Here is a 26,452-nt window from a genome sequence, read left to right on the forward strand (position 1 = left end):
TTGGAACCAACCCAAATGCCCATCAATGATAGACTGGATAAAGAAAATGTGGCACATATACATCACGGAATACTATGCAGACATAAAAAAGAATGAGATCATGTCCTTATCAGGGACATGGATGAAGCTGGAAACCATCATTCTCAGCAAACTAAACACAAGAACAGAAAACCAAATACCACATGTTCTCACTCATAAGTGGAAATTGACCAATGAGAACACATGGACACAGGGAGGGGAACATCACACACTGGAGTATGTTGGCAGGTAGGGCAGTAGGGGAGGGATAGCATTAGGAGAAATACCTAATGTAGATGACGGGTTGATGGGTGCAGCAAATCATCATGGCACTTGTTATACCAATGTAACAAACCTGCACATTCTGCACATGTATCTCAGAACTTAAAGTATAATCATAATAAATAAATAAATAAATAAATAAATAAATAAAAGCATCCCCAAACAGCAGAAAGAAAGAAAGAAAGAAAGAAAGAGAGAGAGAGAAAGAAAGAAAGAAGAAAATTAGAAATTCAGGGTTTTGTTTTGCTTTTTCTCAGCTTTATACTTAAAAATTTCTTTCTGATATAATTTGAGTGGAATTGTTTTTCTAATTTTATTTTCAGATTAATCACAGCTAGTATATACAATTGCAATTGAATTATATATGTTGGTTTTGTCTTTTCACCTTGCTGAATTCATTTATTTGTTCTAGTAGATTTTAGGAAATTCCTTACAGACTTTTACATACAAGTTTATGAAAGATGCAATAAAGGACTTTATCTTTTTTTCCAAAAACAAACACAAAAAAGATTTGTGTGTTTAGCTCAGAAAAAAGTAAATTGAAAAGCAAGCAAAACAGTGGCAGAGGAAGAAGTTCTCACCACGCCTCTGAAGGAAGGGGAAGTCTCAGTAAAAAGTATTTTCAGTTTACTGACAGAATGGCAACAGCGTTGACTGCCTCAAGGTCTCAAGCACCGGTCTTCACCGCGGAGAGCATGTTGTGGCTGTTCCAATTGCTCCTGCTTGTCTTCTGCTTTGGCCCAGGTAAATGTCAATACAGACCCATGTGGTCACTAATGACTCCCTGGTTTTATGTCACTAGTGACTACACGGGTCTGCACTGCTCAATCTAAGTCGTCTGTATACGGTTGTCTGTCTGGCTCCCTGTCAAGCTATTGGGGTGGGGAAGGGGATGCTCATAGTGGTACCTGATATAAGTACCACTCCTATACCTCCTCTCAACTTTGAATGCTATAAGCCTGAGACGGTTGTCAGTGGACAATTTCAACTGTGTCTGTATGTAAGAAAGTTATATGCTGGGGCGGAGCAAATAAGCTTTTGCAAGATAAGACTGTGGTATATGGCCAGCATACTGTAAAGAGTACCAAGATCAAGAAAATGAGCCCTCATACCAATTTAGCTACTACCTTACTGTAACCTCAAGAAGGTTACTTATTCTCTCTGAACCTCACTATCCTCATCTTAAATATGAAAAACCTATTATTCAGTTGAGCCAATATTTCTGGGCCCAACCAAACACACTAAAAATAATCCTCTCTAGTCGCAAAAAAAAAAAAAAAACCAAAAAAAAAAAAAAACAAAAAAAAAACCTTTAGTGCAAATTGGGACGGAGTGCTTATTATATTTCAAGTATTGTTTCAGGTGCTGTACACACACTATGAGTCTCACGAGAACTCTATGAATTTGTGCTATTATTAACTCCGTTTTAAAATAAAGAACTCCGGTGAAGTTAATTTAAATAACTGGCCCAAATTTCATTAGCCAGCATGGAGCAAGCTCCTGTAACAGTTCTGAGAAACAACAACTGAATGAGTGTGTGGCAGCAGCATAAAAGAAAGACGGGATGGAAGCAAGAGATCCCGTCGATACGGAGTTAAGCAGATTAATTGGCAATTGGAATGAGGGGAAAGGAGGATTCCTTAAGTCATTTAATAAATATTCATCAAGCACCTATTGAATGTCTGGCACTGTTCTGGTTTGCATGAATACATCATGAACAAAGCAAGCAAAAAGATTCCTGCTCTCATGAAGTTAACATTTTAGCAGAAGACAAACCATAAAAACAAAAAAGAAAAAAAAAAAACAAGTAAAATAGTGTATTGAATAGTGATGAGGAAGAAATAAATGTAGAAAGAAGAAATTCAAGTAGAAAAGGGAGAGATGAAATACGGTAAAGAGGGCAGTGAAATTTCTGACAGGATAGCCAAAGAAAGAGATAAAATTGGAAGGTGGAGAGCAGCCACAGGAGGAAGGTGAGTTCAGTTTTGGACCTGCTGATTTTAGGATGTCGGTGTACTATCCATGAGGAAGTTACATGAAAGTTCCTGGGAATTCAGGACTAGGAGTAGGGCTGAGTCTGGACACTTAAAGATCAATAGCATAGCGGTAAGTTAAGCTAAGGAGAAAACTGGAATGAGAACAGAACTTTGGGAAATATATGTAGAATGAAGAAAGAGAATTACTGCTTTCATTCAAGAGCCACTTCCTGACCTGGGAGCAGAATCTTGAGTTTGTGTTTCATTTTTACCTCCCTGAAAAATTAAATCCACCTCTAGAATAAAAATATTCTGAATGTCCTCATGCTAAAACTCCTCTTCTTCTCCCTATTTCCATGAATACTTCTTAGGACTCTATGAAATATACCGTGCTCCCATCTCCATTTCACAGATGGGGAAAGAAGGCGCAGAGCACTTAAGTAACTTGCTTACTGTCCCACAGTTATGGGGGAAGTGGGTATAGAAAGAGAAACACATTTGAATGTGTTTGCAGGAGGCAGATGCAGGTGTTCTGAGGCCCAGGAGGGGAGAAGCGGCTGCTAGAACTGGAAATCAGGAAGTTCCTGGCTCTGGAGTGAGTGCTCATGACCACTTCATCATACTATTTAGCTTACACACAGTCACATATTCACACAAATGCATATATCATTAGAAAATGTGAGGCCAGCAAGAAAATAAGCAGGGCACCTCGACAGAGAAAAACACAGGGACTTGCTTTAAACTGAGTGATGAAGAAAGGACTTTCTGGAAAAACAACATTCATCTCGTATTTAAAGGGTGTGTAAAGTTAAACAGGAAACGTAAAATGAAGAAGCTTTTAAGGCAGAAGGAATCATGTGAGTAAAGACCCTGAGGCAGGGAAGAGCTTGGAGCGATTTAGGAAGGGAGAGAGATCCCTGTTGCAAAAGTGCGGGGCAAATGAAATCAATCATGGAAACAACCATGAAAAACAGTGACTCATGCCAGCCTGCATTCTTTCCAATGAATGGGAAAGAATCTTCCATTCTTTCCAAAGAATGGGCACTATCCAACTCACCTCCTTTAAGAAAATTTAGCTGAAAAGACAAACCTTGTTGAAAAATAATCCTATTTCCTTTAACTGAAGCCCTGGGTGGCAAAACTAACAGAACAAAACAACAATTATAACTGAAATCAAGCATCATGACATCCTAGAGAAAGTGAATCTTGTTTCTTCACTTTAATTTCTATAGATAGAAACCTGTCAGACTTCCATGGTCATATAAATTACTTGGGGGAATCCTATTAAAATACTGATTCTGGAATAGGGACTGAGATTCTGCATTTCTAACAGGCTCCCAGGTGATACCAATGCTCCCTGTCCATGGACCACACTGAACAGCAAGGTTCTAAATTCCACTGGACTTCACTCACACTGAGATTTTAGGGAGGGAGAAATATGAACCAGTTTTTGAGTGTGTTTGCAGGAAGCAGATACAGGTATTCTGAGGTCCAGGAGAGAGCAGTCAGTGGTTGGAAATATAAGTAAAGCCAATCCGTGAGAGCTGATTCTGAGGTTGAGTCAAAATGTGCAATGCTCTTCTGTGAAGAGATTGTGATCTAATGGCTCCCTGAGCAGCATTATCTACTTTTTGCCAACCGTACACATCTTGAAACGTTTACTATTGCTCAACAGGTAGAGAGCTGTTTTATATTTTTTTCATTATCCTCAAAGATGTGTGTTTTTCTACCTCTCAGAATGTACAATCTCCAATGCACCTCCAGTCATTCATACCTCTGTTTTTGGTCCCTTAACCCAGATTCAGCTTTAGTTGCTTCTCTGTCAACACTCAGACATTTTTTATTAAGGTGAAATTCTTGTAACACAATGTAATAATTTTAAAGTATGAAATTCAGTGGTATTTTGTACATTCGCAATGTTGTGAAACCACCACTTCTATTGTTCTAAAACATTTTCAACACGCTAAAGAGCACCCTGTACCCACTAAGCAGTCATTTCCCATTCTCTCCTCCCCCCAGCCCCTGGCAAATACTGATCTGCTTTCTGTCTCTGTGGGTTTACCTATTCTGGGTAATTTCATATAAACTAAATCTTACAATATATATATAACTTTTTGTGTCTGACTTCTTTCACTTAGCATCATGTTTTCCAGGTTCGTCCATGTTGTACCATGTATAAGTACTTCACTCCTTTTTGGCCGAATATTTTATAATCTGTATATACTACATTTTATTTATCCATTCATCTATCAATGGACATCTGGATTGTGTTTGCCTTTTTGGCTCTTGTGAATAGTGCTACTATGTGTACAAGTATTTGACTACCTGTTTTTAATTTATCTTGGTATATACCTAGGAATGGAATTGTTGGATCATATCACTCTAAGCTTAACTTTTTGGGGGATTGTCAAACTGTTTTCCACAATGGTTGTGCCATTTTATATTTCCACTAGCTAGGTACAAAAGTTATAATTTCTCCACATCCTCATCAACACTTGTTTCTTTCCCCGCTTTAAAAAAATTATTATCACCATTCTAGTGTTATTCTGATGGGCTTCCCTTTGTAGGCAATTTGGCCTTTCTCTCTGGCTACCCTTAACATTTTTTCCTTTATTTTGACCTTAGAGAATCTAATAATTATGTGTCTTGTGGTTGACCTTCTCCTGGAGTATCTTACTGGGGTTCTCTGTATTTCTTGAGTTTGAATGTTGCCCTGCTTTGCTAGATTGGGTAAGTTCTCCTGGATGATATCCTGAAGTACGTTTTCCAACTTGGTTTCATTCTCCCTGTCTCTTCTAGGTACCATAATCAGCTGCAGATTTGGTCTCTTTACATAATCCCATAGTTCTCAGAGGTTTTGTCTGTTTCTTTTTATTCATTTTTCTCTGATCTTGTCTGCCTGTTTTATTTCAGCCAGATAGTCTTCAATCTCTGAAATTCCTTTCTCCACTTGTTCTATTTGGCTCTTGATACTTGTGATGGCATTGTGATGTTTTCACGTTGTGTTTTTCAGCTCCATAAGGTCATTTATGTTCCTCTCTAAACTGGTTATTCTGGTTAACAGCTCCTGTAATGTTTTATCCTGGTTCTTAGGTTCTTTGCAATGAGTTAGAATATGCTCCTTTTGCTCCTCAAAGTTCATTATTACCCACCTTCTGAAGCCCACTTCTGTCAGTTCATCTATCTCAGCCTGAGCCCAGTTCTGTGCCCTGCTGGAGAGGTGTTACAGTCATTTGGAGAAGAGGCACGCTGGCTTGTTGGGTTTTCAGCATTCTTTATTGATTCTTTCTCATCTTCCTGAGTTTGTCTAGCTTTGATCTTTGAGGCTGCTGACCTTTAGATGGGTTTTTTTTATGGGGGCTTTTTAGTTGATACTGTTGTTGTTGCTTTCTGTTCATTTTTATTTTAGCAGTCAGGCCCCTCTTCTGCAGGCCTGCTGCAGTTTGCTGGGGCTCCACTCCCGTCCCTATTTACCTGGGTCCCTCCCACCCTGGAGGTGTCACCAATAGAGGCTGCAAAACAGCAAAGACAGCTGCCTGCTGCTTCTTCTGGGAGCACTGTCCCAGAGGGGCACCAAATTGATGACAGTGGGAACGCTCCTGTATAACATGTCTGGTAGTCCCTGTTGGGGAGTCTCACCCAGTCAGGAGGCACAGGATAAGGGACTCACTTAATGAAGCACTCTGTCTGTCCCTTGGCAGAAAGGATGTGGTGAGATGGGGGGAATCCCATTTATCTAGACTGCCCAGATTCCTCAGAGCCAGCATGGGAAAAGACTAAGTCCGTTGATCCACAAAGCCAGCAGCCCACCTTACCCGCAGGGGCTCCATCCCAGGGAGATCCGAGTTCTGTTCATAAACCCCTGAGTGGAATTGCTGAAATTCGCACAGGGAGGCCATACCCAGCGAGAAGGGATGAGTCTGGGTCCAGCCTAAAGAACCAGTCTGGCCACAGTCTGCCACAGCCACTGTGCTGCACCATGGGGAATTCCTCCTGGGCCCAAACCACCCAGTCCCTCTGGTACTGGTGGGGGAAAACAGACTGAAGCTGCAGGGATGGCTGTTGCCCCTTCCCCCAAGAACTCAGTAGTCTTAGACAGTCTCCAGCCAAGTGGCGGCTGAGAAGCTGCACAGCTCTGTGCTTGGGACTCAAGGCCCTTGTGGTGTTGGCTCACAAGGGGATCTCCTGGTCCATGGGTTGCAGAGATCCATGGAAAACACATGGTTTCCTGGGTGGGGTAGCACAATCACTCACCACCTTCCTTGGCTGGGGGTGGAAGCACCACTTGGTGCATGCAGCTTCCAGGTGGGCTGTCGCTCCACCCTGCTTTTCCTCATTCCCTGTGGGTCATGCCAACCACCTAGTCAGTCTCAGTGAGTGAACCTGGATAGCTTAGCTGCTGGTGCAGTATTCACTCCCTGTTTTCATTCTTCTCAGTGGGATCCTTCGACCACAGCTGTTTCTAATTGGCCGTCTTGGCCCCTCCCCGCTTTTCAATCTTTTCTTACTCATGCTGTTGGTGTCATATGTCAGAATCCATTTCCAAATCCAATCATGAATACTTATTATGTTTTCTTCTAATAGTTTTAGCTCTTATATTTAGGTGATCGATACATTTTGAGTTAATTTTTGCATATAATGAGAGGAAGGGGTCCAACTGCATTCTTCTGTGTGTGGATACCCAGTTGTCCCAGAACCATTTGTTAAAGAGAGCATTCTCTCCCTATTGAACAGTCTTAGCACTCTTTGCTATAGATGGTCCTAAGCTACTCTCCCAGGTTAGAAACCCCAAAGTTTCTTCTGACTTTTCTGTCTTTTTCAGAATCTGCTTAGATCTACCTCTCTCCTCTCCTTTCCTAAGACACTGCTCTCTGTATAATTCACCAATTTTCAAAAATACTCCATGTTTCTTAATACCTTCCAAACGAACCCTCCAGTAATTGGATAACCCTTCAAAACTTCTGTATTCTAATCCCAATTGACTTAATATTCACTGAGTTCCCTGGACCAGGTTCTGGGGAAATACAATGCTAAGACATTATTTGAGTTCCCCAAAACACATCATACAGTAGATAAAACTTGTAAACAAACGTGCCCCAAGTGTCTGCTGTTTTAACATCCTCACCAGAGGATGGGCCACCTCCATGTTGCAAGGGGTTCCCCAGTGACTTATGAGAGTCCCCAAAGGAAAGCTTCTCATGAGCCCCCAAAGCAGCCTACCAGCTACAGCTAACATGAGGCATCTTTCCCATTCTTAATCTCTTTTTCTGATTGTAGTCTTCTACACAGGATGCCAGCAGAGTTATTTGGATGCCCTGACTATTCCAAGAAATTCAATATCCATGCCAAGGGTTCTGGCCCCGTATGCTCCCAAAGCATCAGTGTTGATTCCAGGCAGAGCAGAGCAAAGGACCTTTGTGTGCCCTCTGTGCCACACCACAACACCTTGGCCCTGAAGCAGCTCTGCTCCTGTCCAAAGACTCACATAGGGTCTTTTGAACATTTTTAGTAGCATCTGACCTTCACTGTCCCTAAGCATATTGGCTCAAATCTAGTTTTGCTTTAGTTTGGTTTTGGGTCTATGGGAAACTATTCCTATCATCCCACCCATCCCGTGCTCCTTCTCCCTTTCCTTCACCACGAACTCCTTTCTCTCTCCCCACTGTACCAATGCAAAAACCCCCGAAAAATAAGCAGAGTCAAACAGATACTTAAGCTCATCCTTGAAGGATAAACAGGAGCTTACCATGCAGGAAAGGTGAACAAGGGCATTTTAAGCAGAGGGAACAGCAGTTAAAAAAAAAAAAAAAGTAAAGTATTCTTGGAAGAATTATAAATAATTAAGTAATGGAGAACTCATAATTTTTATTCAAGATTTTGCTACAATGGCATCTACTCTGAAATGTTCCCTGACAACTGCCAACTGTCCCCAGTTTATGATTCTCTCGATTTTTGCTCCCGTGGAGTACATATCTCTAACAATTCAACATTTATTGAGCTAGAAGTTGTGTGCTAAGTTCTAGAGATACAGAAATAATCATCAGAATCCCTGACCTCAAGATTATGGAAAAGAAAGGAAAATAGTCTTGTAACTATGAAAGAAGTGTTTGCTATTGCATGTGCAGGTGCAGTAGTGATACAAGGGCAGTGCAGAGGCAAGCCCTACACTAGCTCAGTGCCCAATCCACCACATCAGAACCAACTACTCATTTACCTGTCAGGCTCCTCTATCAAATGGTGGACCCAGAAGACTGACAGTATCTTATTGATATTTATATTCCCAGTTTCCAGTCCAGAAACTGGCACATAAAACAGATCTAATAAATATGATCTGGATGCCATGGTTCCTAAGGTTTTACTAATTGAATTAGCATAGGAGTTAGCAAATAGTAGAATAAATGACTTGTTAAATAAACTAACAATTGAAATCTATAAAAATCAAGGGAACTAAAAGGAGTGTTCTAGGTAAGGGAAGAGCAGCTCCTGGTGAGTCCTTGGGCCTCTGAGTAACCCAAGACTTGCTACCAAAAGGAAATGAGCTTTAACATTCTGGACAGAAAACCTCCCAGAGATGGAATGGAGATATGTCCATTCACTCAATAAATATCCATGGGATGCTTACTATGTCCCAGGCACTGTTCAAGAATATTCACAAGAGTAAACAAAACAGACAAAAATCTTTGCCTTATGGAGCTTACATTCTAGTGGAGAGGTGAGAAAATAAATAAAAACAAATATGTAAATTATAAAGTATACTACATAGTAAGTACTAGATGGTAAATCCAAGGCAGCAGGACGTGCAAGGGTGGATAGGAGCTGGTGGTGAGGAAAGAGTGGTCATACTTCTTTAAACTCTCTGAGCAGGAATGTTGGCATTAATGGCTTTACAGAGGCAAAAGAGTGAGCTGCATGGATACTTGGAGGAAGTGCATTCCAGAAAGAAAGGATTGCAAATGCAAAAGCCCAGGCTTGTTCAAGGGGGTTGGAGCAAAGTGAACAAGGGGGAAAATATAGGAATTAGGTCAAAGAGAGAGAAATGGCCAGATCATTTTAGTCCCTATAGGTCATTGTCATGATTTTACTTTGTTGTGATTTTGTTACTGTTTTAATTTTTTAAACTGAAATACAAAGATAAAAACTGTTCAGATCTTAAGTATCAGCTCAATGAATTATCCTAAAAATGAATAAATCTGTGTAGCCAAATACAGATCTAGAAATAGGGCATTATCAGCATTCTAGGATCCTTCCTTTATACTTCCTCCTATTCACCACCTCTCCCTCCTCCTCAAATGTAACCACTCTCTTGACTTCTGACAGCATAGATTTGTTTTGTCTGTTTATCAACTTTAAATAAATAGAATCGTATCATTATATTCTCTGGTATCTGGACTTTCTGCTCAAAATTTTGCTTGTGATATTCACCCATGTGATTCAGAGGAAAGAGGAGTCAAGATGACAAATCACAATGTGTTAAAATGCTGATGGGAAAGATGTTGATTACAGCAAGTTCATGTGCCTGGAATTCATATGACAATTCATGAAAGAGAGAGGGTGTGCAAACTCACCCAGGAGCAGAGCACCAGGATACCAAGAGACATTTCCTTCCCTATTCAGCTCCTCTCCTAAGAAGTAAGAAACCCTCAGAAATGACAAAAATAAGAGGAAAAACATTTCATGCTCAGGGATTGGAGGAATCAACATCGTTAAAGTGTCTATAACCACCCAAAGCAATTTATAGATTCAATGCTATTTCTATCAAACTACCAATGTCATTCTTCATAGTATTAGAAAAATTATTCTAAAATTCATATCAAACAAACAAAGAAAAAGGAGCCCAAACAGTCAAAGCAATTCTAAACAAAAGCGACAAATCCAGAGACATCACACTATTTGACTTCAAACTATACCATAAGGCTATAGTAACCAAAACAGCATGGTACCAGTACAAAAACAGACACATAGATGAATGGAATAGAACAGAAAACTCAGAAATAAAGCCCCACCCTAACAACTATCTGATTTTTGACAAGGCCAACAAAAACAAGCAATGAAGAAAGGACTCCCTATTCAATAAATGGTGCTGGGATAACTGGCTAGCCATATGTAGAAGATTGAAACTGGACCCTTACCTTTGACCATATACAAAAATTAACTCAAGATGAATCAAATATTAAACCTCAAGCTATAAAAATCCTGGGAAAAAAAATAGGAAATACCCTTCTTGACACTGGCTTTGGCAAAGAAGTTTTGCCTAAGTCCCCAAAAGCAATTGCAACAAAAACAAAAACTGACAAGTGGAATCTAAGTAAACTATAGAGCTTCTGCATAGGAACAGAAGCTATCATTATAGTAAACAGACAACTTACAGAATGGAAGAAAATATTTGCAAACTATGTATGCAACAAAGATCTAATACCCCGAATCTATAAGGAGCTTAAATCAACAAGCAAAAAGATGAATAACCCCATTAAAAAATGGGCAAAGAACATGAACAGACACTTCTTAAAAGAAGACATGCAGGCTGGGCACAGTGGCTCACACTGTAATCCCAGCACTTTGGGAGGCCAGGATGGGTGGATCACGAGGTCAGGAGTTCAAGACTAGTTTGGCCAACATGGTGAAACCCCACCTCTACTAAAAATACAAAAATTAGCTGGGTGTGGTGACAGGCTCCTGTAATCCCAGCCACTTGGGAGGCTGAGGCAGTAGAATTGCTTGAACCTGGTGGGGCGGAGATTGCAGTGAGCCGAGACCACACCATTCCACTCCAGCCTGGACAACAGATCAGGACTCCATCTCAAAAAAAAGAAGACATACAAGTGGCCAACAAACATGAAAAAATGCCCAGCATCACTAATCATCAGAGAAATGCAAATCAAAACCACAATGAAATACTGTCTCACACCAGTCAGAAGATCTATTAATATAAAGTCAAAAAACAATAAATGCTGGTTTTGTTTTTGATATGGTTTGACTGTGTCTTCACCCAAACCTCATCCTGACCTGTAGAGCTCCCATAATTCCCACATGTCATGGGAGGGACCCAGTAGGAGGTAATTGAATAATGAGGGTGATCTTTCCCATGCTAGTCTCATGATAGTGAATAAGTCTCATGAGCTGATGGTTTTATAAAAGGGAGTTCCCCTGCACATGCTCTCTTTGCCTGCTGCCATGTAAGACATGACTTTACTCTTCCTTCACCTTCCACCATGATTGTGAGGCCTCCCAGCCATGTGGAGCTCTGAGTCAAATCCCTTTCCTTTATAAATGACCAGCCTCGGGTATGTCTTTATTAGCAGTGTGAAAATGGACTAATACAGTTTTTTGTCAGAATGACTGTTATTAAAAAGTCAAAATTAAAAAGTAGGTGTTAGGTCTCACTTGGTGAGGCTTCAGAGAAAAGGAAACAGTCATATACTGTTAGTGGAAAATGTAAATTTGCACTGTGGAAAGCAGTTTGGAGATTACTCAAAGAACTTAAACCACAGCTACCATTCAACCCAACAATCCCATTACTGAGTATATAGCCAGAGGAAAATAGATCATTATACCAAAAAGACACATACACTTGTATGTTCATCCCTATACTATTCATAATAGCAAAGATGAGGAGTCAACTTAGGTTCCCATCAGTGATGGATTAGATAAAGAAAATATGGTACATATACACCATGAAATACTAAGCAGCCATATAAAAGAATAAAATCATGTTTTTACAGCAACATGGGTGGAGCCAGAGGCCATAATCCTAAGCAAGCTAACACAGGAACAGAAAACCAAATACTATATGTTCTCACTTACAAGTCAGAGCTGAACATTGAGCACACATGGACGTAAACATGGGATTAACAGATGCTGTGTACTACTAGAGGGGAAGGAGGGGAGTGGGTAATGCGTTGAAAAACTACCTATTTGTTGTTATGCTCACTATCTGGGTGCAACATACCCATGGAACAAACCTGCACATGTACCCCCATATCTAAAATAAAAGTTGAAATTTTTAAGGAAAAAAAAAAGCAAGAGATCCTGAGAAGGTTGAGGTAATGGTTATGGTTATTTATTCATTGACCTACTTGAACATTTCCACAGACTCTACTACGTGTCAGACATGGTGCTGAATACTGACAGGCAAGGATAATTAAGGCATGGCCAGTTAGGCAAACAGGTGAACAAGACTACAAAATAGTGTGATAATTACTAAGAATTTGGGAAAAGATGCTAAGGAAGCATCTTCTTTAAGAATCATTGCGATCATTTCACCTTTTTTGCTTAAACATTGATGGTTCTGAATAAGCTCACAATAATGTGGCTATCATGTGTTACTCTGAAATTATTAGTTCATAAATGGATACATACAATAAATATAATTTATATTTATTGTATGTATCCATTTTATCTCCTCAACAACTACATTATAATTTTTCTGAGAGAATAAAAAGTATCTTCTGGCATCATGAAAAGAGCACAAAGTCATTGGTGTCAGAAGACCTGAGTCTGAATCCTGACTCTGCTATTCTTTAGCTGTGCAACACTGGGAAAATTAGTTAACCTTTCTGTGGCTCAGTTCCTTTATCTATAAATGGAAGTAGTAATATCCCTCCTGCCTGCATCACAGAATTATCAGCATCAATGAAATAATGTATAAGAACAACTGACTAGTTGTATAAGAACAATGTATAAGAACAACAAGACTCCATCTCAAAAAAAAAAAAACAAAAAACAGTTTTTGTTTTACTTTTTATTTTGGATAGAAGTGGATTGAAAATACTTAAGGAAAGAAATATGTATAGTTATATTTTATATATATATAGCAAGCCATTCTGATATTTTAGATTCTGGTTTTTCCTAATGTTTTTAAAGTAATGATAAACACATCACATTTGTAACCAGGTGCCTTTTTATCTTTCCCAACTCAGCTTCTCTGATATCCTTTATGTCAGGGATTAAAAGAAAAACCTTAGACAAATTTAACAGTTTAATTGAGCAAAGAATGATGCATGAATCAAGCAGCCTTCAGCCACATGCTCAGATAACAATTATGGATAGAAAAGGGAAAGTGATGTACAGAAGACAAAAGTAAGGTACAGAAAGAGCTTGATTGATTACAGCTCACCCTTCACCTTATTTGAACACAGTTTGAATATTCAGCTGCCTTTGGCTGAATCTCTGTGATTGGTACAAAAGTAGGTTACGTTCAGTATACGTATGCAGTTAGGTTGCAGTTCACTATGTATGAAGAAACTTTTAGGCCTAACTTAAAATATGTAAGGAGGCAACTTGAGGCTAAAGTAAATTTAACACAAGAAAATAGATATATATGGGAGAGTTCCATGAGTTATTTTTCCTAGACAACCCCAAACTTAGTTTACAGTTACTTTATCTTTTGGGTATAATGGGATCTTTTTACACTTAAAAAGTATGGGGGATGTAATATATATTTTCTCATGAGTATATAAGTGTAGGTTAAAAGATTAATAGTTCAAATGATGTACAGTGGTTGTAGTCTTGCTGACAGTCCAATTAGAAAAAAAAAAAAAAAGAACAACTGACTATGCTATAAATCCCTGATAGGAGTCCCTGTTACCTTCTAAATTGCACAAGCCTACTATATTGGACACACAATAGGTAATCAGTGAATATCAGGCTTTAATTATACTTTATCAGCAAAGACTTAGAGTTTGTGGAGACTATAATAGTTTCCTGTCCCCCTCAACCTAATGCCCAAGGAATTCAGAGTCTGGGGTCACAAAGTATAGTCATGACCTGGGAGTGACCAGCCAGTGTAGGACCCAGTGTGGACTGGGCCAGTTTCATCCAGACCAGCTGCCTACTAACCAAGAATGCCTGACATTTTGCTGGAGGTGGAGCTCTGGGACTCTGATTATCCATTTAGAAGCATCTCCTTAAACTTTCCTACTCTGTCATATCTCCGAGTTTTGGTATCAGAGAACTCTAACAGACTGGCAGAGTTAGGCGAAAGGGTGAAGGACTTGGCAGGGATTTTGTCAGGAACATTTTAAAAACCTTTTCATTCTGTGTTTACAGGGAATCCAGTTTCACAAACCAGCTCAACCCCACTGATCGTAAATGGGGTTCTGGGGGAGTCAGTAACTCTTCCCCTGGAGTTTCCTGCAGGAGAGAAGATCAAGTTCATTACTTGGCATTACAATGGAACATCTATTGCCTTCATAGCACCCTCTGAAGCCAAAAGTCCACAAATCCACCTGACTAATCCGAAACTGGGAAAGCGACTGAACTTCACCCAGTCCTACTCCCTGCAACTCAGCAACCTGGAGATGGAAGACACAGGTTCCTACAGTGCCCTGATGTCCTCAGAGACCACTGTAAAAGTGTCCAGTTACACTCTGAGGATATTCAGTAAGTCAAAATATGGGGTTTAATTCCATACGGACTGAAATATACATGTATTTCAATCCTATGTGACTTCAAATGTGCACTATAGCCTAGTAGTATAGAGTATGGCATTTGGAGTCATTGAGTCAGTGTCAACTCAACATTATAGAGTCAGTTAGTGACAGAGCTGAGGACAGACCTAAGTCTTGTGTTCCAGCCCAGAATTATTTCACTCCAATAAAACAATCTTTTTCAACCAGAAGAGTAGTAGAAGTAATGGAAATGAAATATTTATGATAGTGTTGCCTTGTGCATTACATGTATTTGCCATGTAATTCTCACAAAGGCTCCATGAGGTAGATACAGACCTTACCCTTGAGGTACAGCCTCAGTCACAGTGACTTGTCTACAAGTCACAGAGATAGTGGTGGCAGCGCTTCCCACATAACTGCCCTGCCACGACACCTCCCTTTTCACAAAGGCTAGTCTGACCCAGTAGAGTGGTCTGTGTACAAAACAGTGGTCTACCTAGAAAGTGCTCTGCAAAGATAAACTGATAATGAGAAACATCCTTTCTGCCAAGGTTATTTAATTTTTAACACTATTTTCCCCAGATGGCTCATATTAATCACCAGTCAACCCTCCGCCTTCCCAAGATGAAAAAGAGTGAAAATGTTATCGTCATAAAATTATGTAAACTACAATGAGATTGCTTATGAGTCAATATCAGAAAAAAACTTTCTAGCAATCAGTAATATTCAGAGATGCCATTAATGGCTTTATAATCACTTAGCAGGAGATTCGAGCATTAAATTGGCAATCAGACCAGACAACACTAAAGGCCACTGAAATTCTATAATTCTTACCCACTTGAGGGCCTGTTGTGTCTCAAATTCACTCAGAGTCCTTGGGGTTAAGACATGGTTCTCAAAAAAGGACTGTTAAATGAAATGTCTCCATAGACAGATTACATGTTAACTTTTAGTATTCCCTGAAAATCTGACAGGTATATTGTGTTAGATTAATCAAAGTCATGTCCTTGAAGAATAGAACACAAAACAGATAAATGTAATGGGAAAGGGATGATGTCTGGAAAACCAAATAAGGGATTGTAACTAAAAGGGGAAAAATCGCCCTGGGGCAATGTATTAATTTCCTGAGGTTGCTGGAACAGAGATACCATAAAGTAGGTGGCGTAACAGAAATTCATATTCTCTCACAGTTCTGAAGACCAGAAGTCCAAAATCACAGTGTAGGCAGAGCTGTGCTCCCTCTGGAGGCCGTAGGGGTCAATCCGCTCTTTGCCTCTCTCAGCGTCTGGTAGCTATCAACACTCCTTGGTTTTCTTTTGCTTGTGGCTGCATGGTCACACTGCCTCCTTCTCTTCTGTCTGTCTCAAACATCTATGCTTTTCTCTTATGGAAACACTTGTCATTGGGTTTGGGGCCTATCCAGATTATACTGGATAATCTCATATAACTTAATTCCATGTGCAAAGACCCTTTTTTCCAATAAGGTAACATGCAGATTCTGGGAATTAGGACATAGATCTTTTGTAAGGTCATTATTCAACCTACTACAGGCAGAATCACCCTGGGTGACCAGTGATTGTCAAGGCAGTGTAGGACACTGGAGAGAAGAACAATTCATCCAATGGAAAGCCTGAAATGGGTACCAGGCTCCATCACATTTACTGAGATAATGTTCCTCTAACATTATTGAGAAGATCAGGTATGACTTTTCTTGAAACAACCACACTCCTGAGGCTCAATGCTAATCTCTTTCAGGGCTTTTTGGAGTGCCATTTCCTTGAAAGGCACATACACAAAGAATTGTGTAAGCTATGTCAGTACACCAGCTAGTTTTACAATAGTGCAAAGGAATTTCAAAGTAGAAGCTATGTAAGTTTTATTTTTAACATTGATCAATCTCTTGGCATGTGCCAGGATATGGACGGCAAAGGTTTGATTTTATGGGCCAATACCAGTTAATTAGGAGTGACTGATAACATGGCTTGGCTCTGTGTCCCCACCCAAATCTCATCTCGAATTGGAATCCCCACATGTCAAAGGAGGCACCTGGTGGGAGGTGACTGGATCATGTGGGAGATTTCTCCCATGCTGGTCTCATGACAGCGAGTTCTCATGAGAGCTGATAGTTTTTAGTGTGGCACTTCCTTGTTTTCTTTCTCTCTCCTGCTGCCATGCAAGATGTGCCTTGCTTCCCCTTGCCCTTCTGTCATGATTGTAAGTTTCCTGAGGCTTCCCTAGCCATGCAGAACTGTGAGTCAATTGAAACTCTTCTGTTTATAAATTACCCAGTCTCAGGTGTGTGAAAACAAAATAATACAACGGCCTAGAGTTCAGGGTTAAGAAAATGTTGAAGCCATGTTACATTTATTAATTGAGTCAACAATATTTGATAGATTCAAGTAATATTCCAGGTTCTGTTGTGGGCACCTGAATACATCAGTGAGCAAAACAGGTCACTGTCCTCATGGAGCTTACATTCTGGAAGGGAAGTAGAGGCAGGTAACAAACAATTCACAAAACACATAAACAAATGAGATAGCATGTAAGCAAGCCCTGAGTGGTATGAATAAAGGAGAAATTAGAACAGCATGAGAAGCATCAGGCTTGCCAGGGAGGAGAGGACAATTTTAAAGGGAGTGATCAGAACAGGCTTCACTGAAAAGATGACATTCAAGCAAAGATTTGTTGGAAGTGAGGGAGTGTGCCATGCAGGTACATGGAAGACAAGCCATCCAACATAAGTAGCAACATCCCCTGTGCCTGGCCTACTCAAGAAACACCACGGAGGCCAAACATCCAGGAGCAGAGAAAGGGGGAGGACAATAGAAAACGAGGCCAGAAAGGAAACAGGGGCCACACTGCATAAGGACTCAGAACCATCACAAAGACTTTGGCTTCTACTCTCAGTGACACTGAGAGCCATCAGAAGGTTTTGCAAACAAGTAATATGATGTGGCTTACTTGTCTAAAGGATTCCTTCTGCTGCTCTGTTGAGAATAGACTTTAAGGGAGAAGGGTACAATGGACCAATTAGGAGGCCATTGCAATAACTCAGGCAAGGGTTAATGCTAGCTTGGATCACGGTGGTAGCAGTGGAGATGGTGAGAAGTGGTTGCATTCTGGACATATTTTGAAGGTAGAGCCAGCAGGATTTCCTGACGTGGGAGTATGAGATGAAGATACGAGTCAGTGATAACTCCAGGGGTTTGCGCCTCAGTGATTACAAGGACGCAGTTGTCATCAAGTCGGATGGGTAAAACTGCAGGTTGAGAAGGTTTGGGAGAGAAAAACAGGAGCCCTCTTGAACATGCTGAGTTTGAGATATACTTGCATGCTTACATACATGTGGAAATTCCTCATATATTCCTTAACTGGAAAAAGGTAGCAAGATGGATTTCTTTGTTCAGCCATCGACATGAGATGAGGGAGAGGTCATTTTCATGCCAAATACTTGCCGTCCCTGCGCTAGGCACTGTCTCAGCTATTCCTCAGGTTTACCTGAGAAGTGGATATTATTACCTAGTCTCACATATAAGGAAACTGTGGCTTAGAGATAGCAATAATTTGTCCATGGTCATGTAGCCAGGAAATGACAAAACCGTGATCTTAATTCAGGTCTTCCTGACTCCAAATCCAAGACTCTTCGCACGCATGAAAACTCTGTTCTGGCAAGATTTCAGTACAGATACTCCACAACCCCCTACTCAGCTTAAAGCACTACTCTGTCTCTTCTTTTTTTTTTTTTTTTTTTTTTTTTTTGAGACGGAGTCTTGCCAGGCTGGAGTGCAGTGGCGAAATCTTGGCTCACTGCAACCCCCGCCTCCTGCTGGGTTCAAGCGATTCTTCCTCCTCAGTCTCCCGAGTAGCTGGGACCACAGGCACGCGCCACCATGCCCAGCTAATTTTTTTGTATTTTTAGTAGAGACGGGGTTTCACCACGTTGGCCAGGATGGTCTCAATCTCTTGACCAAGTGATCCACCCGCCTCGGCCTTCCAAAGTGCTGGGATTACAGGTGTGAGCCACTGCGCCCGGCCTACTCTGTCTCTTCTAATCAGAGAATTTGAGTCATTCCATTCCTGGTTGTGTCATCTTTACTTCAACCCTCAGGCCAAGGCTAAGTCAGTGGCCTTTTCTGTCTTGCTCCCATGTTCCCATTGGTTTACAGCTACTAACAGCTTACTAGGCAATATTTCCTGGTCTTCGCTCTCAGAAATATCTGCATCAGGTTTCCTCTCACAGACCTGGATATGCTGCCCTTCTTTGCCCCCAGAAATGCCTGTTTGCTTTCTCAGCTTCTTCACTTCTTCCTTCCCCAGTTCTTTGGTTCTCAGCACTTTCCTTTCTGTCTTTCTGACCTCTGCATCTGCGTCTCTTTCTCACTGCTGGAACCATCTTTAGATACAGTGGGAACCAGGATCCCCACAGATTGATGGGAGCTGTAATTCCCCAAGGAAGTGACACTTCCATCTTCCACCCCAGTAAGGGAATTCTGATAAGAGAGGAAACAGGGCTCTTGCACCTGGTCTTTTGGCTTCTGACTTCACGGAGATGCCCTCGGAGTTCTCTCACAGAGTGCAAGCACTCAAAGGGACTCCAGGGATAAACCGGAGCCAAGGAATACAAAGTGACCACCCCAAAATTGCACGACTAGTTGTTGGAAACCCCATTCTCTCCCTTCCCACCTCTCCCACTGGCTATCCTGACCCATACTGATGTCCCGCATCATTTGGTCACCCCAGACCTTGCTAACATCAATTGGCAATATAAGCAGAGTCATTTACAGAGTTTACAGGCCGTAACATACAACAAAGGTGAAATACACAACCTTGAGGTGAAGGATATTTTTCACAGGGGGCTGAGCCAAGACATTTGCCTTTAATCTGGGTCTTTTTTTTTTTCTTGGCAAACAGGAAAACTGAAGAACATACAAGTGACCAATTACAGTCAACTGTCTCAGAATAGGATCTGTGAGATCCATCTGACTTGTTCTGTGGAGGATCCAAATGACAACATCTCATTCAAATGGGAGGCCTTGGGAAAGACGCTTCTACGTGAGCCAAACCTCACTATCTCCTGGGACCCCAGGAATTCCAGTGAGCAGGACTACACCTGCATAGCAGAGAATGCTGTCAGCAATTTATCCTTCTCTGTCTCTGCCCAGAAGCTTTGTGGAGGTAACAGCCTGCCTCAGGTCTGAGAGCCTTGAGCAGCTGTGGGATTTAGTGCATCCTCACGCCCTACATAATTTCCAAAACAGTGACCCAGTGGGAGGCAGAAAATGCTGCTGGGAGAGGACAGACGCCCTCTGGAGCTCTGCATCTCTCGGTACTCCCAGAGGACTCTCCTTCGTTCCTCCTCATTCCCCAATCCCTCCTCCAACCCACTCAGAACCCAAGACCAAAGGCCTGGGAAGGCAGGGTTGCTTTCCCTCCATGACTCCACTGGGCTCCACCCTCCTGTGCCTGCCCCACAGGACTCCGACCCAGAGCTTCTGGGTATAGACAAACCTACCCAGTCCCCAAAGATGGACTAGAAGAGGCTCCATGGAGGCTCCAAGAACAGTTGGCCTCACTTGACGCCTCTCAACGTATTTCTTTTTTCTCTTTTCAGATGTTGAAAATCAATATACAGATACCAATGTGATTCTGTTTGTGGCTCTTGGGACATGCATAGTCATCATATTCATCATCGTGCTGTTACTTGTTTTGAAGAAAAGAAGAGCAGGTTTCCTTTCTTCCCGCTTGTCTCTTCTCCAAGGTTCCAGGGTTTGAGAGTTCGGAACCTCTGATTCCCCAGGATCTTTTGTGGAGGACAGGAGGAGGGAAGGAGGCTGCAAACCCTGGCTCAGCTGGTCCACTGAGATGATCCCTGGGTGTGATCATGCACCTGCTAATATCCTAAGGGAAGTGACCTATTGGGAAAAGCAGGACCCTGCCTCAGGGCTGCCTGCCCTCCCTTTTGGGTCCCCTCCCACCATATCCCAATACCCATGGGGTTGGGGGTGAAATGCCTCTCCCACTGCTGTCACATATTTCAATTTTTTTGTTTTATTTTTCAGGTTCCCTTCTTTTGTCTATTCAGCAAACACAGGGTCCTGGTGAGCATTCAGACTCTTAACTCTCTGTCATAAAGCAGGTGGGAAGAACCAAATGGAAGAGAAAGGGGGATGGCAGAGGGCTGGATAATGAGAGAGGAGAGAGTCAGAATGCCATTACTCAGACCACAAGGTGTGAGGGAAGATGACCTGTAATCATGGGTCCTACAGGGTTCACAGGCACAGGCATGTGAGCCAGTCACTCACACAGTTTCTCTTGGTGATATCAGGTTTATTCACCACCCTGCTGATGGAGAAACTAAGTGCCAGTGAAAGGGATCCTCCCTTGTCACCCAGCAAGTCCAGGGCACAGGCAGGATTACAGCATCCGAGACATGAAACCAAACTGCCTGACCGCATCACTGCTGTTCAGCCAGAGTTTGGGCAATGGAGAGACATAGTGGAAAGAGAATGCATGATATAGAAACACAAACACAGGCTCTGGACTCAGAATGGCTTTGGGTCTCATTTCATGCACGAGCGATGCATGACATCACTTGTAGAGGAAAAGGTTTGAAGTCAGAAGACATACATTGAGTTCCTGTTTCATCACTTTCTGTGTCACTTTGCCCAATTCAGTTAAGCCCTCTGAGCCTCCAGTTTCTCATCTCCAGAATAATCAAATCCACTACAGGGGACTCTGAAAAGCTCGATAATAGCCCATACGTGAAATAACTGGCTCCATTATGTTTGCCAACAAGTTGCCTCTAGCCCTTCTATAGGCAGTACCATGTGGTCCCAGGAGCTTCCTGACCCACATGTGCAGCCTGAGGGAGACTCTGAAGCTTTAGGGGACCACAACATCACCTCCTACCCTAAGAGATGTGGTTAGATATTGACCACATGATTGAGAAGGCCAATCCAGAACTCCAAAGACTATCAAGAATGAATGATCTCTCAGGAAAGGAGACGCCTCAAACACCTGCCTATCTGGGGACGCAGTGTGCTCTGGGGAGGGCGAGGTCCTGGAATAGAAGTCCCAAAGTCCTTCTGCCACTGACTGTGCCTTCCTGTGTTAACAGCAGAGTCTGCGGGGAACACAGACAATGCTTCAGTCTCTCCAGGGAACAACACTGTGTATGCTTCAGTCACTCATTCAGCAAGGGTGAGTCCTTTCAGCTTTACACCCCACTGTTGCAAGTTTTACAGCCGTTGTTCACAAACTTGCCACCATAACCGTCTGACTGATCAAATGACCACTGAGGGGAGGAGAAGACAGCGACAGTGACGGGGGCTGCAGTTATGTGCTAGACCATTCTGGTGTCTGCCGCTCTCGCCCTTAAGAGAATGCTTATTCATACCCTGCTTTACACTGTTCTCCAACTGCTTGATGCGTCAGTAAGTCTTGTCCCTTCAGCTTAATTACAAGCTGCCTGAAAGTACAAATTATGTCTTCCTCTCTCTTCCCCTATATCCTAGCATACTGATCAGTAAATACTTGCTGAATGGGTCAGAGTTCCACTAAATTTGAAAGTTTCCTATGGATGCAGTTCCACAGCAGGGGCCTGACTTCTCACTGTGGTTGTAGGGGTCTTAGGGGGAGCTCAGAAGTAGTCTCTCAAGAGGGGAAGGGGGCACGGTAGAGGTCACTAAACCATAAGCAATGGTTCACTCCTCTCCACCCATCTAGCAACATAACAGGATGCTTTGATCAAGCATCAGCAACTCATCTGTCATGCATCAGCAACTTCCCACCACCCCTAAATAAAGGACCTGCAGGTGGCATGTCTCTAAATAATACTATATATTTTGAGAGGCTAGTTTTCATGTCTTCTGAAAACTAAGGCAGGAAAGCTCAGCATTTTCCAAATGACATAAGCAATGATCTAGCTGGAAGTCTTGGATTCCCTTCGATTATTTGCAAAGCAGGTTCCTTGATGACAGGGAGCAAGAAGGGGTACTCTCAGTTGCTTAGACATTTCTACTGCCTTTCCAAATTCCTCTTGAAGACAAGTCAATTAACTCTTCAACAAACCAAAAAGCTAATTTCCCACAAATTTATTAGCTTTCTCTTTAACAAAAAGGAAAACAAAATGTACTTTGGAGAGTTTCTGAGTTGTTGTTGTTGCTGTTGTTGTTGTTGTTTTTTGACGGAGTCTTGCTCTGTTGCCCAGCTGGAGTGCAGTGGCACGATCTCAGCTCACTGCAACCTCCGCTGCCCAGGTTCAAGCTATTCTCCCGCCTCAGCCTCCTGAGTAGCTGGGACTACAGGCATCCACCACCACACCTGGCTAATTTTTTGTATTTTAGCAGAGACGGGGTTTCACCATGTTGGCCAGAATGGTCTCAATCTCCTGACCTTGTGATCCTCCTACCTTGGCCTCCCAAAGTGGTGCGATTATAGGCATGAGCCACCGCACCTGGCTGACATTTATTTTTTTGAGACAGAGTCTCACTCTGTCACCCAGGCTGGAGTGCAATGGCACAATCACAGCTCACTGCAGCCTCAACCAGACTAATGTGATCCTTTTACTTCAGCTTTCCAAGTAGCTGAGACTACAGGCATCAGGATAACTTTTCTACCTTTTGTGGAGACAGGGTTTCACCATGTTGCCAGGCTGGTCTCAAACTTCTGAGCTCAAGGGATCTGCCTGCCTCAGCCTCCCAAAATGGTGGGATTACAGGCATGAGCCACTGTGCCCAGCCCAGATCTTGATAATTCTCTAAATACTTTTTAATTAATTTAAAGTGTCAAAATCTTTGAACAGGTTCTTGGAGGGGCGTAGGGACTTCTGCTATTATTTCTGGAATGTGCATTCCAGGCAAAGCCATTCCTAAGGCCAAATGTTCTTATTCTACCAACTCCCCATGCTTGAGGAGACCCCAATGACATAATGATAAGGCAGTTAGAATTATAGCAGAAGATGGAGCAGGCAAAATGGGCAGTTCCAGTTATAGCTAGCAAAAATTTGAGACAAAACGTAAAATATAACTATGCGGTATATAAGTCTGTTCTTAAAAATGGAGGAAGGAAAGTAGAGTTGGACAAAGGACAAGAATGTTTCCTGCCCTCCATACAGCAAGGTTGCCTTTCTCTGTCTCTTGACCCACTGGTTTGCTATCTTGTTGCTCATCTGTTTGGGGCTCAGGAAATGCCAGTGAACCTTCACAGGTCTGAAAGGTAGCGGTGTTTGGTCTTCCACTAAACATTCTCTGGCCTTCCTCTGGGAGAACTTTGACATGTTCTCTTTCCGGTCACACAGCCTTTCCTAAGAATATATCTATGCATTAGTCTCTCTGTCTCTGTGTAAGCCAAATTACCATGACTATTTTTACAGGAAATGGAAACCTCAACACCTATAGCAAATGATCTCACAATTTACTCCACGATTAATCATTCCAAAGAGGTAAGCCCATGATTGCTCCAGGTTTTTATATTCTCACCTCTCTCCACAGACCTATGATTTTGCAAATAAAGTAAAAATAAAAGGATCATTTTACAGATGCACAAATACCAACAGCATACAGAAGTCTTGGGACATCACCAAAACATATCCAAGAAGTTATTTTGTACTAGGATCACCATGCCTAACTGAATTTTCAACCTACATGTTTTTTTTTTTTAATTGAATTCTGCCCTATGCTATCAATATCTCTACTATCTGCCTGTCACTAGTCTCCAATCCTCTCTTGTAGCCATGAGGGGTGGGCTGAGGTTCCAGTTCCTATTAACCTACTTCATCTTCCTCTTTTTCCCACAGAGTAAACCCACTTCTTCCAGGGCAACTGCCCTTGACAATGTCATGTAAGTTGCTGAAAGGCCTCAAAGGAACTCAGGAATGACACATCTTCTGATCCCATGGAAGAGAACAAAGAGCAGGAAGCTTGGTTTTGTGCCTGCCAACAGAATTTGAATATCTGAGAAAGGATTATCACCTCCACTCCTTCGGATTTAAACCTGCTTACCCAGGTCAAACACCTAAGGACAACATCACTTCCACCATGTGGCTCAGATATTTTCCAATTCACTTCAGACCAAAACATGCTAAAGATAACACACCAGCAGACTGACTCTCTCTTTGATAAATAAGCAAATGGAATTATGGTTGACAGAGAGTTTATAATCCAGAAGACAACCACTTCTCTCCTGTTAGAAAGCAGCAGGATTGTGACTTACTGAGAAATAATATAGTGTATTTGTTACATGTGCAGTCTCTGGAGTTGGATAGGCCCATGCTCATATCCTGATACAAGTTGAGCATCCCTTGTCGGAAATGCTTGGGACTAGAACTGTCTCAGATTTCCATTTTTTTCAGATTTTGAAATATTTGCATTATATTTACTGGTTGAGTATCCCAAATCCAAAAATCTGAAATTCAAAATCCTCCAATAAGCATTTCCCTTGAGTTTCATTCGTGTGGGTGCTCAAAAAGTCTCAGATTTTGGAGCATTTCAGATATTGGATTTTTGGATTTGGGTTGCTCAACTTGTAGAATACTTATTAGACGTATCTTCTGGGACATATTGCCTAACCTCGTGGAGCCTTAGTCTCACAGACAGAAAAAGGAAGAGGATGGTATCATATCAGCTCCATTGTTTGAGCCAATAATCTAAGTCATCCCTAACTCCAGCGTCTTTGTCACCAGGCCCTTTGGACTCTACCTCAAAAATATTTCTTGGACCTTCCACTTCTCCCCCAACTCCTTGACCACCATCCCGTATCACCACCTCTAACCTGGAATCCTACCTTAAACTCAGAACAATTCCTCTCACTTTTGCTTTTTGTCTGTCTCCAACCCACTCTCCACAAGACAGCCAGACTAATGTTTTTAATATAAATTGGATCCTTCGGTTGCCTGTTTAAAACCCTGTAGGCTTCCCAATGCCCTCAGAATGAAATCCAGTTTCCATGGCCCTAGTTATTCTGGCCCAACTTCAGCCTCAGCTAGCATTCCCTTTCCAACACCCTCTATGTAGCCTCCCTGATCTTCTCAGCTCCTCTATTATAGGAAAAGTTCTTTATGTTAGCTATTTACATCTGTCTGCAAGCCCTTCATCGGCATGCTGGGGTCCTCCTATTGTTTAGCTCTTAACTTAAATGTTACCTCCTAAGAGAGACAGACCTTCTCAGACCACTCTATCTAAAATGAATCATCTAGGCTGGCAGCTGTGGCTCATGCCTATAATCCCAGCACTTTGGGAGGCCGAGACCGGCAGGTCACTTGAGGTCAGGAGTTCAAGACCAGCCAGGCCAACTTGTTGAAACCTCATCTTTACTAAAAATACAAAAAAATTAGCCTGGCATAGTAGTGCATGCTTAAAATCTCAGCTACTGGAGAGGCTGAGCCAGGAGAATCGCTTGAACCTAAGAGGCAGAGGTTGCAGTGAGCCAAAATTGTGCCACTGCACTCCAGTCTGGGTGACAGCAAGACACTGTCTCAAAAAACATAAATAAATAAAATAAATAGATTCTATTATTCTGTTACACCTTCTGTGTCATTTATCACATCATTAAATATTTATTTTTATTTTTTTAACGTCTACTTCTCCTACTACACCCTAAGCTCTTTAAGAACAAAGACAATGACTGTTTTGTTTATCACTGTAACCCTAGCATATCTAGCATATGGCAAGTGTTCAATAAATTTGTTAAATAAATAAATGAATATGTAATGGGTTTTTGTTAAAATGAAATAAGACAATACACCTGGAGCCCTTAGCACAGCTCTCAGCCACATAAAGGAGTTCAATAAAT

The 26,452-nt window shown here is 41.8% G+C and overlaps 1 protein-coding gene across 7 annotated transcripts; it reads left to right on the forward strand.

The window, feature by feature from the left end:
- The first annotated feature begins 662 nt into the window (after positions 1-662).
- On the forward strand, positions 663-26,182 carry SLAMF6 (SLAM family member 6). Of its 7 annotated transcripts, none has more exons than XM_074390233.1 (8): positions 683-1,044; positions 14,322-14,654; positions 19,574-19,837; positions 20,274-20,420; positions 20,722-20,760; positions 21,780-21,862; positions 24,036-24,104; positions 24,459-26,182. In XM_074390233.1, the coding sequence occupies exons 1-8, from the start codon at positions 939-941 to the stop codon at positions 24,504-24,506; spliced, it is 1,089 nt and encodes a 362-aa protein (XP_074246334.1). In that variant the 5' UTR covers positions 683-938; the 3' UTR covers positions 24,507-26,182. The 7 variants fall into 7 exon arrangements, with proteins under 7 accessions (XP_074246333.1, XP_074246332.1, XP_074246336.1 ...); XM_074390237.1 differs by having other exon boundaries at positions 685-1,044; positions 20,274-20,387; positions 21,783-21,862; XM_074390236.1 differs by having other exon boundaries at positions 688-1,044; positions 20,274-20,387.
- The last annotated feature ends 270 nt before the right edge of the window (positions 26,183-26,452 follow it).

This window comes from Saimiri boliviensis, chromosome 19 (assembly GCF_048565385.1).
Source record: "Saimiri boliviensis isolate mSaiBol1 chromosome 19, mSaiBol1.pri, whole genome shotgun sequence".
NCBI lineage: Eukaryota > Metazoa > Chordata > Mammalia > Primates > Cebidae > Saimiri > Saimiri boliviensis.